The sequence below is a fragment of the Felis catus genome, chromosome C1, assembly GCF_018350175.1.
Source record: "Felis catus isolate Fca126 chromosome C1, F.catus_Fca126_mat1.0, whole genome shotgun sequence".
NCBI lineage: Eukaryota > Metazoa > Chordata > Mammalia > Carnivora > Felidae > Felis > Felis catus.
Window position 1 is genome coordinate 4,393,645 of NC_058375.1, and position 12,012 is coordinate 4,405,656.

General features: G+C 43.2%; 1 protein-coding gene across 2 annotated transcripts in view; it reads right to left on the reverse strand.

The window, feature by feature from the left end:
* Positions 1 to 12,012, reverse strand: part of DNAJC11 (DnaJ heat shock protein family (Hsp40) member C11) — a 70,651-nt gene that overhangs the window by 40,685 nt on the left and 17,954 nt on the right. The window contains exons 2-3 of one of the 2 annotated variants that reach the window (XM_023258046.2): positions 5,114 to 5,243; positions 1,928 to 2,001 (exon numbers count right to left, since the gene is read on the reverse strand). In XM_023258046.2, the coding sequence (XP_023113814.1) occupies positions 1,928 to 2,001; positions 5,114 to 5,243 (204 nt within the window). Of the gene's footprint in view, positions 1 to 1,927; positions 2,002 to 2,982; positions 3,056 to 5,113; positions 5,244 to 12,012 lie in introns of those variants that run through there. The other variant, XM_023258047.2, reaches the window with a different exon arrangement.

Below are 12,012 nucleotides of genomic sequence, written 5' to 3' on the forward strand. Positions count from 1 at the left end.
TAGTGCCCATCTGGGAGGGGATCTTCAGGTGTTCTTCCTTGAAGTCATTTTTATATTCAGTGAAGGCTTAGAATCAATGCAAAAAAAGCCAATTCTGATCGATGAGAACTTGATTTTCTTAAAGTAGCTTACTAAGATATATGCATATAAAAACTTAACCGTTCACCATCCATGACTGCCTACATACTTGTATAATCACTACTGTGCATGCGGTTTTGCTTTGTTGCTAATAGGGAGATAATTTGGTTTGGTGATAGGAAACCACACAATATTTTGCCAGGAAGATGTTACCCCACCGCTCCATTAGTTGGGATGATGCTGCTGGGAATGAACAACCCTGACTCTGAAGGGAGGGGCATGTAAGAGAAGTCTGCAGCCTTTCTGCGGCGCTGACTGCTACCACGAAACACTATAAGCGACCCACGTCTTCAAAAAACAAGGGAGCTTGAACGTGGTGGACACAAGGTGAGGAGAAAGTCAGTAAATACAACAAGATTCTATTTTCCTTTTAGGATGAAAAAATGCTTAGCTATTAGACCTAACGCTTTGCTACGATGAGCTAATGTGACCTGAAGCACTGCTATTTCCATCAAACCAAAGGCCAGAAATCGACTGCCTGCTGGAGCCAGGCAGGACACGCGGATGAAGGGCAGGCCCGATGTAAGACCACGGGAGGGAGGTGCTAAGTGTCGGGAGGGCCGACGGCACAGCCTTGCCCACAGGGCAGAGGCTCAGGAGATCTGGTGGACTGCTGTTCCTCGAAGGGGAAGTCAGATACACTGCTACCAGATTCTCTGATTTTTCCAAGAGAAGACAGACAACCGGACTTTTATGCAAAATGTCCCGAGTTTTAAATCATAGCGACTACAATTTGTTGTGTTGTGTGGGCAACCAAAACACAGCCACGGGTGGAACATGGCCCACAAGCCACCAATATTAAGCAGCAGTGGAAAGGGAACCAGAAGCTGTCTCGCTTCTCTTGTACTCTTTATCCCACGGTCTGTAGAAGGTTTTAATGCTAGTTAGAGGAGACAGGCTTACAGGCTTGAGATTCAATACCACAAGAACATCAGGGGTAATTTACACAGTGATGAGAAAGAAATCAACAATGGCCAATTTAACATTAACAGCCTCCTACAATTTCTGGGGCGTCAAAACCCAAGTTTCTTTAATGAAATTAAGTACTAACACCTATATGTTCTTACAGCAACTTAAGGGTTTTCCCCCTGATTTTCGTATTCATCTTCCCCTATCTTCCCATCTGATCCTCGTGCCGCCCCTCCCCCTCCCCACACTCGTAACATGGACCTGCTCGAGGCTCTGTGACTAGTCAGCGACAGAGCAAAGGGAGAACAGAAGCTTGTGTGAATGTGAGTAACTGTTTTTACACAGCATGGCTGCCAGGGGAACATTTTTCCTCCTGGGCAATTCAATCCAGTAGTTGTCAACTTTTCTGTGTTTCCATTTGCTCACACGTACAGCACATTACCAACACAAACACGTCCCAAACGCAGTCACTCATAACCTGGGGTGGAGGGAGTGGCACAGAACGGTGGAGGGTGGCAGGAAATGCGTGTGGAGACAGAACCGCACCCCTACGGAAACTGTCTTCCATCAGACCCCCAACCAGCCTGTTCCCTCCTGGGGGTTAGAAAATACTGGTACAGCCTACGCCCCTGGCTTTTTACCTGACAGGTTAGGAAACAGAGGACAAGCTGGATGGCTGACCTGCTTGAGCACACGGAGGTACGCAGAGGCATAGCCAAGCCTAGAAGTCATCTCTTACACCGAAATATGAAGCCAGGAAGGGACTCTCGCGGCTTCCAGTATTCTCAAGCACGTGGTCCCAGGCTGTGGGATCAGGGGGTTGGTGCTCTGCAGATGTTTAAAGACCTTCCTGGGACGCCAGATGCACAGGTTCTCTTACCTCCCATCCTTCCATCTCCAGGCCTCTCTTCCCATAGATGTCATAGATGGCCCTGGTCTGGGGGTCGCTGAGCACTGCAAATTAAAAATCACACGTTTACAAAGCACGGAATTCACCTTTCAGAGCTGGAAACAACGTCGTCAGGTAAATCCACCTCCTCCCCTTCCTCCCTGTCCAAGCACAATCTCACCGAGAGGCACTCTTCACCCCTGTGCATCTTTCCCCCTAACTGCCTATCTGATCTGGTCCAGGATGTGCTTAAAGGTGGGACACAAATGAGAAATGTCGGATTTTTTGTGTCCGAGCAATTCTTCATTGTGAGGTGCACCTGGTAGGAAGCTGCACTCTCGGGCCACTCGAGAACAGTTATTTTTTAACAAATTTGGTTAAGTTTCTGCCACAGTCTATACAGTAGCTGGGGATGAAAGAGTTAATTTCAGGAGTTGAAGAAACGAAACAGATGAACACAGAGGAAGGGAAGGAAAAATAAGATAAAAACAGAGGGAAGCAAATCTTATGAAACTCTCAAAGACAGAGAACAAACTGAGGGTTGCTGGAGGGGAGGTGGGTGGGGGGACAGGCATTAAGAAGGGCGCTTGTTGGGATGAACACTGGGTGTCACAGGTAAGTGATGAATCACTGGGTTCTACTCCTGAAACCATTACTGCACTATATGTTAACTAACTTGGATTTAAATAAAGAAATAAGCAAAAAAAAAAAAAGAAAAAATACAATAAGCAAACAAACAAAAAGAAAGAAAGAGTTAATTCCAGTTTCTAAAGCTTATTCCGACAGGCTCTGATTGTAAAACCAGATTTTTCTACAATCAGAGCCTGTCTGAATAAGCTTTATATATATTTACTATATATACATTTAATACCCTTCTGCTTTTTTGTAAATCATTTTAAGACCCAAACACCTGTCACCACGGTGGCTGCCACATCACCTAAATAAGCACATCAGAAAAAGACTTTTCAGTGAGGGACAGAGCTACTGGAAGGACATCCAAACGGAATGCAAGTGTCAGGAAAGCCAGTGGTCGCTCCCTTTCTCACCTCCTCTGCCAGTTTCTGTGCAAGACCTTCGAAACTTCTCTCCCTTGAGACTTCCCATGTATTTTTAGGCCTAATTAAAAAAACGATGTAAATGATTGTATCCATACGCAAATCCAACAGGGAAGAAAGAAGTGCTGACCACTGGAAGACGTGGGAGGCAGACTTCTTGGGCTAATCTGTAGGATTTCATAAGGACTTATCCGTTCACGGCTTTCCCTTGGTCTCCCCATGAGGCTGAGCACGGGGGCGGCTCTGCTGCCACAGCACTTCCTCAAGAACCGTTCGGGTTTTCTGTTAACTCTTCCCTGAATCTCCAGGACAACACAAGCTGGCTACGGGGGTAATTTAGACAACGGTAAAATTCACACAGCCATTCAGACAACAGGATACGATAAAAGGAACAGGCTTCTGAGCAGGAGTTAAATCTGCTAAAGACCCAATGCTGACCACAGACGTGGATCATGCACTGCAGCCCGAGTTTTCCTCATTAGTAAAATCCAATTTTTTGATAAAACCATAAAGTGAAATATGGCATATGCTTTTATGTCTGTAACAAAAAGTCTTTAAAATAGATTAAAAAAAATTTTTTTTTAATGTTGGGGCGCCTGGGTGGCTCAGTCGGTTAAGCGTCCGACTCCGGCTCAGGTCATGATCTCATGGTTCACGGGTTCCGACCCTGCATTGAGCTCTGTGCTGACAGCTCAAGAGCCTGGAGCCTGCTTTGGGTTCTGTGTCTCCCTCTCTCTCTGCTCCTCCCCCACTCACGCTCTGTCTCTCAAAAATAAATTTAAAAAACCCAAAAGTTAAAAAAATTGCTTAAAAATTTTTTTAATGTTTATTTTTGAGAGAGAGGGAAGGAGGGAGAGAGGGAGATAAAGAGACAGAGCACAAGTGGCAGCGGGGCAGAGAAAGAGAGGGAGACACACGATCTGAAGCAGGCTCCAGGCTCTGAGCTGTTAGCACAGAGCCCAATGCGGGACTTAAACCTACGAACCGTGAGATCATGATCCGAGACTAAGACGGATGCTTAACCGACTGAGCCACCCAGGCACCCAACAACGAGAAGTCTTTATTTCGTAAGGAAACACATTATCTAATTTTTGGTCTGTTTAACTAAGGAGCAAATCACCAATCTGTTCCGGAATGAATAACTTATTTTACTTGGCATATATTCTAAGAGTGCATTAATACTTTTAAATTTTTATTTATAAACCTGTGGCAGAATATGCATAACATAAAATTGATTTCAGCCACTTTTAAGTGTATACTTCAGCGGCATTAGGTACATGCAGTGTCGTGTAACCATCACTGTTATGTTGCTAGGGCTTTTCCACCATCTCCAACAGAAACTGGACCCATCAGTTACTTTAACATTTTAAAAAAAATTTTTAATGTTTATTTTTGATTATATATAGAGAGAGAGCGCGCAAGCAGGGGAGGGGCAGAGAGAGAGAGAGGGAGACACAGAATCGGAAGTAGGCTCCAGGCTCTGAGCTGTCAGTACAGAGCCCGATGCAGAGCTCGAACTCATGAACCTGAGCTGAAGTTGGACACTTAACTGGCTGAACCACCCAGGCGCCCCGACTTCAATATTTTATACACAGCTACATCACAAAATTTTCCTTCTGAAGTACCTAAGATGTAAGTATAAAAACCTGAATTACTTGATTCTACTTCCTGTTGGCCTTCCTAACATCATTCTCTTCCTTTTGTAGAACCTTTCCTTAACCAAATGCTCCGGAGCCAATAAAATGATGTCCAAGTAAAAAAAACATTCTTGTGAATGTTCTCATAAAAAAAGAGAACAAAGAGGGCCTGTCTGAAGCGATCAGCCTTTTACCTGGAAGAGCTCCCTTTAGAAGAAAGCCAGCGAGCGATTTAGAGCCTGAGTGCTCCCTGCAGCCCGGCCCCCGTCTGCTCTGCTCACACTCTCATGTCCCACTGACCGGACACATTGATTCCAGGGCAAACTACCACTCTTTCAAAGGACCTGTCAGTAAAAAAGCACTAACCTAACCTCCTCTCTCATGCACCTCTAAGGAGTCTCTTTCTGTCCTCTACAAATCAAGCCTCTTAAAAATCGAGCAGCTGCTTTTCAGGGCATGTGCGCGAGGCCTGGCCCTCCGCTGACCTTCATAAGCCTGGTGCACAAGGTTAAACAGCCGCTCCGCCTGGGACTTGAGCTCCGGGTCCCGGTGCTTGTCGGGATGGTAAAGCATGCACAGCCGCCGGTAGGCAGCTTTCAGCTCTTCCGAGGAGGCCTACGGAGAGAAAAATCCAGTTAGAGAACAATCAATGCTGCTTGAATATTATCGTGATCAGAATCAGCCTTGAAACGGGAACCTGTCAGCCACTCTCCAATGTGTTTGCTTTCTACATTCTGGACATAATGAAGTTATGCTTTATGGCTTCAATAAGGCTTCTTTTTTCCACAGTTAATAAAGTGATCAATTATGTACATCAACAGCAATTGTGCTTTGCTGGGAAATGCTGCTATCAGATGCGTCTCTATACTGGCTCAATGTGCTCTGAGCTGAAACTAAAAACGTCACAGAGACCCGCTTACTTTCTAACCCAAGTTATTTGAAATAAATCACGTGGAGGCACTCTCAACAGAAAACTGGTTCAGACAGGAAAAGAGCTATCTACCATCAGACAGAAAGGCCATGCATTTATCCAGTTTTCTGACAAAGGAACCTTGATGAAGATTTACCCATAAAAACCACAAATCAAATTGTAAAACCAACACAAGCCTCCGATTCAATCTCTGATTCTAAAAGGGAGCACAGAAAGTGGGCAGAAATGCGTTGCTATCCTATAGAAACAAAAGCCCTCCCCCACAAACCCAGAAGACCTCCCCCCAAGCATTCAGCTCCCCAGTCCTCACATGTCCTCAGTTTGAGGGAAAACATGCACCATGGGAAGAACAGATGATACCAAGTAAGTACAATGGACTGAGTGTATTTTAGCCGCACAGAAGGGGGGGGGGGCAGGGAGGATAAAACCCACACTCTGCTTTGCCTGCCGCACAGCCACCAAGATGTCCTCAGACACAAACTCCCTCAGAGGCCCTAGGAACACCGAGCCACCAACCTGGCCAGCCCCTTGGGTCTATTTTGGGGAAACATTCTGTGTGATTTCATATCAGCCTCCGGGACCGTTTGGGTCTATTCGAGGTGATGCTGAACAGGCAGCTCTATCCAGATGACCGGTCAAGTAAAGAACGTTTTGTTTTTGGGAGGCAACCCCCTCACCATTTTGACAATAGAACCCCACTTCTGGGTTGCCGATGACACACCAGAGGGACCAAAAAACCAGCCATGCGGGCAGAGAACGGGACCAGGTCCCCGGTGAGAATGTCAGGGCCGACAGTGCACTAGGAACAGGCCTCAGAACACGTGTCCCCAAGGAGAACTAGTACAGGGACTGATCAAGGGATCAAGGTTACAAGGGAAAACGTTTGACCACATTTTTCTATAATTTCCACAACTTTTCATTACCTTCCAGTTCCAGGACTAATGAGTTTTTTTCACTAAGGAAAAAAGGAAAAACTTTACTGTACTTTAGTAATAACTTTTCGGCATGAAATTTATTTTTATTTTTTTAAGTTTATTTAGAGAAAGAGCATGAAGCGGGGAAGGGGAAGAGAGAGAGAGGGAGAGAGAGAGGGAGAGAGAGGATCCCAAGCAGGCTCTGCGCTGTCACGAACCGTGAGATCGTGACTTGAGCAGAAATCGAGTCAGATGCTTAACCGACTGAGCCACCCAGATGCTCCAGGCACAAAATTTAAACACTTTATGCAAAACTAAGTTCTTCAGATGTTAGAAAACCAGCAACGTTGGGCAGGTTCCCTAGAGGTTTTAAACAAGGAGTTCTGAAGAACTCCAAAAGAAAGACACTCCATGTGACTGGTAAGATGTCAGTCACACGTGCCCGAGAGGAGAGGCCGTGGGGAGGCCTGGTGCCCGTCGGTACCATCAGGACGATGCCTTCACCTCCGGGCCCTCGGCTTCTTTGTCTGGGCGGGGAGGTGGCTGGCTGGCTGACCTCTACAAGCCCTACTAGCTCTGACTTCACACGATCTGTTATCCGGAAAAGAAACACCTATACCCGAGAGACTCCGCCTGTCCTTTAAACCAGACACAGACCATGGCTGCTTGTTTGGACAGAGGCTCATTTGCACACAGTTTTACATCAGCAGCTTCTTGGAAGGGGGTCAAAGACTTGGCTGACCGAGCAGCCCCTTGCCAGGCAGATGTCTGCCCTGTTCCAGCACCAGTCTTCCGCCCTCCCTTTGGGGCAGCCCCTGAGCGTTACACTGTTGAACAACTTGTAGCCGGCTGCCTTCCTTCCTTCTCTCCACCGGCCTCCGAGGTTAGTGGTGAAGAACACAGGCTGGGGGCAAATGAGCTTTCGGACCCTTAGCTCATTCATCTGCAAAGTCTCAGGGATGGGGAGACAACGAGGGGAGAGCAGACCCTACGGTGCTTGCTTACAAAGGGTGGCTCTTGTAAAACCTTTTCCTCGTTTTCTCAACTTGAAACCGCGGACTGCGGGACCTCCCTCCTCAAAGTTACCGTGAGGAGTAAATGAAGTAGGACCTGTAGAGCACTCAACAATGCTGTGTATTCCGAAGGGGTCCGGGTCCTTGGCTGTCCTGTCACAAGTGAAGCTCGACATTCCCGTGGCATCACGCACACTGAGACCGGAACAGGACACGGGGTACTGGCACAGGGTAACAGGAGTGCTCATCCAGGAAGCAGTTCGTTTCTGAAAATTCACTTAGGACACGTGCCCTTTGCTAGATGGGCACTCCGTTTCAATAAGAACCATGAGACCCCATAGCAGAGATGTGCCTCAACAGTCCCGACTCTGCAGCTCTTTCTTCTTTCTCCTACCACAGGCTTCTTTCCTGGCCGACATCAAGCATGCGACGCATTTCTTGCCACATTTACCAATATGCCACCTGTACCAAACCTCACTGTTTTAAGCAAATAAGTAATGGTTAACTAAATAAAATAGATCTTCTCCAGGTAGGTTTACTTATGTAATGATGTAAAAGGGGCTTGTTCCTTCCAAGACAGCAACTACAGATTATTTTCTTTCTGCAAATTGTAAGTGTTCTTTCCAGTATCTCATAAAAGTTACAGGCGCATGATTAGACAGATCTGGCTGACTCTAGCTTAGACTGCTGTTTCCTGGTTGTTAAACTAGATGACAAGGGGGCAGAATATCTAATCTGCAAGACCTTCTGTAATCATATTAATAAATGGCTTAATGTGTTATTGATTAAGTAATAGAAACGAGGAGTTTCATTTTTAATAAATATCACGTTCAATAAAAGGTTAGATTGGGCCTTTCATCATATCTGAATAGCTAAGGTCACTGGTTCAATATTTCACAAATGATAAACTCTTTATCATAAAAATACTGGTATCATTTCAAAATCTGCTATCATTAAAAATGAAACCTACAGTTGCACACTTGTTTCTAAAATCCTATATAAAGTAAAGAGATGTACTGTGCCTTAAGTCTGAAAAGTTCCAGCATGTCAATCATCTGGTTATATTTCTAATTAAAGTAAATTTATTATAAATCCAGCCTTAGTGATCATAACATTCACAGTGGAAAGGTCCTTTGTGACCTGACTGTAGAGTTTAGTGGTCTGTTGAAATGGTTGGATTCATCTATGCTATACAAGACAAAAATGAAATTCCTGCGGTAAGGCACAAAACTAAAAGGCATACAGATTACAAGGGAGAAGGTTAAACTTTCTGCATTTGCAGATATCACCTATGTGGGAAATCATAAAGCACCTACAAAAAGGCTGCTAAGTGACATCAGTGAGGTCACGGGATATGGGGTCAATATGCAAATATCAATTTTTTCCTACATTACTAAAAACTAAAATTTAAAAAGACAATGCACTCAGAGTACCATCACAAACATGAACTGCTTAGGGGTGGATGGGACGAGTGCGTGCAGGACGTGTCCATGGGCAGCCACAACACAACTCTGACAGTGAAAACGATGGAGGGATAAACCATTTTCGTGCATCGGAAGTGTCAACATTATTAAGATGCCACATTCTCCCAAAGCATGCTACAGATACCACGCAACCCAAAACCCCACCAGGCCTTTTTCTGTAGAAACAGACAAGCCAATTCTAAAATTCATGTGGAAAAACAAAGGCTATGGAACAAAAAGGTATGTTACTTTCCTAGTTGTTTTATCAGCCAGAATAGCTGAAAAACAACTGGCGGACTTATGTGGCCGGATTTTAAGATTTAGTACAAGGCTATGGGAATCGAGACAGTGTGGTACAGGGGAAAGAACCAGTGTAAAAGTCAACGGCACGGTAGTGAGTCCACAAACCGACCCCTACATACATATGGCCACGTGATCTCTGACAAAGAGGTCAAGATGGTTCAAGGGGAAGAGATAGTCTCTAATACATGATGCTGAAAGAGGGGGACGTCCACATACAGAAAGGAGAACCTGGACCCTTATCTTGCATCAGACAAGAGGTCACGCAAAGACCTCCGGATAAACAAAAACGGATACACAGAAGCCAAGGGAGTTCATTACCACTAAACCTGCCCTGCAAGTGAGCTCCAGGGAGTCCTGTGGAGTGAAATGAAAGACTGCAACGCAAAGCCATATGAGGAAATATAGGTCTCAGTAAAGGTTAAAGACAAGTGCAAGTATAAAAGCTAGTGTTAACCGCAAAAACAGATCCTAACTCCACATTTTGTTTTCTTAATAATTTAAGTGACTAACACATTAAAAAAGCCTGTCAGACTAAAAGCTAGTCCTTTGTAACTTTGGCTTGTAACTTCACATTTTGTTTCTACATCATGTAAGAGGCTAATGCATTACGGAAAACAGTTATCAGGTTATTTTTTGGAGACGCAACAGATAATGATGTAATTCTATGACCTCGATCACTGAAAGGCATGGGAAAGAGTTTTTGTATGTTATAGAAGTTAAGCTGGTATAAATTCAAATTAGAGTATTAGGAAGTTAAACGTAGTTTAACACACTAAACCACAAAGAAAACAGAATACATGTGAAAAATGAGGAAGGAATTAAAACGTTTCACTATTAAAAAATGGCTAAACACAAAAGACCCTAATTTGGAAATTAAAGGACAAAAAAAGATACAGGGCATAGAAAGGAAATAGCAAAACAGCAGAAATAAGGCCCGCCTTATCAATAATTACTTTAAACTCAACGGGTTGAATTCTCCAACCAAAAGAGATTAGCAGGATGAATTAAAAAAACAAACAAACCACGACCCAACTATTTGCTGTCTATAGGAGACTAGCTTTAGAACCAAAGACACTAATATGTGAAAAGTAAAGGGATGGAAAAACATTCCCTGCAAATAGTAACAGAGAGAGTAGGGTGGCTGCACTAATATCAGACAAAATAGACACTAAATCAAAAAAGGTTGCAAGAAACAAAGAAGGACAATATATATTCATAGAAGGTCCAATATAGAAAGAACATATTAACAATTATAACTATTTGTTACCTAATAACAGACTGTCAAAATATATGAAGCAAAACTTGACAGAATTGAAAGGAGAAATAGACAGTCCTACAATAATGGTTGGACATTGCACTATCTTGCTTCAATAATGTAGAGAATAACCAGGCAGAAATAAAGAAACAGGACCGGACAACACAGTAAACCAAGTAGATCTAACAGACATATATAGAATATTCTACTCGTGACACCAGAACACACTTTGGGATGTGTGCAGATGGGATGCCATGTATGTAGGAAATCATAAAGAACCTGCATAAAAGCTACTAAAGGCTCTTAGCAAGGTGATGGGATTGGGGTATCAACAAAAGGTTCAATACAGCAAGATATATATTAAGCCACCAATGAAGTCTCAATAGATTTTAAAAGAGATAACCTAAGTATCTTCTCCAACTACAATGGGATGGAGTTAGAAATCAGTAACAGAAAGAAAACTGGAAAATTCACACATTTGTGGAAATTAAACAACACATTCTTAAATAACCAAGAAGAAACCACAAGGGAAATTAGAAAACAGATGAATGAAAAGAAACAAAATATACTGAAACTTCTAGGATGCAGTGAAAGCAGTGCTGAGGGGGAAATTTACAACCATAAATGTTTGCATTAAAAAACAGGAAAGGGGAGCCTGAGTGGCTCACTCTGCGGAGTGTCTGACTTCTGCTCAGGTCATGATCTCACAATTCCTGAGTTCAAGCCCCACATCGGGCTCTGTGCTGACAGCTCAGGGCCTGGAGCCTGCTTCCAATCCTCTTCTCTCTCTCTCTCTCTCTCTCTCTCTCTATCTCTCTGCCCCTCCCCTGCTTGCACTCTCTTTCTCAAAAATAAAGAAACATTTAAAAAACAAAACAAACAAACAGGAAAGATCACAAATCAATGACCTAATATATAACTAAGAAACTAGAAAAAGAACACACTAAACTCAAAGCTGGCTAGCAGAAGGAAATAATAAAGACCAGAGCAGAGATGAATAAAATAGACAATACAAAAGCAATAGAATGAATGAAACCAAAAGTTGGTTCTCAAAAACAAAACAAAACAAACAAACAAAAAAAAAACACACAAAAAACACAAAAAACAAACAAAAAAATCAACAAAACTGACAAATCTCTAGCTAGACTGCCTAAGGAAAAAAGGAGAGAAAATTCAAATTATTAAATTCAGAAATTAAAGTAGGGATAACATGACTGATTCTATAGAAACAAAAGGATTATAAAGGAATACTATGAACACTTAATTGTCCACCAACAAGCTGGAAAATCTAGATAAAATGGACAAACTTCTGGAAATTCAAAACCTACCAAGATTAAATCATGAAGAAACAAAATCTGAATAGACCTATAATTTGTAAGGAGATTCAATTACTAATCAAAGACTTCTTGACAAAGGAAAAAAAGCCCTGGACCTAACTGCTTCATTGGTGAATTCTATCAGAAATTTAAAGAAGAACTAATATCAATTCGTCTCCAACTTTCCCA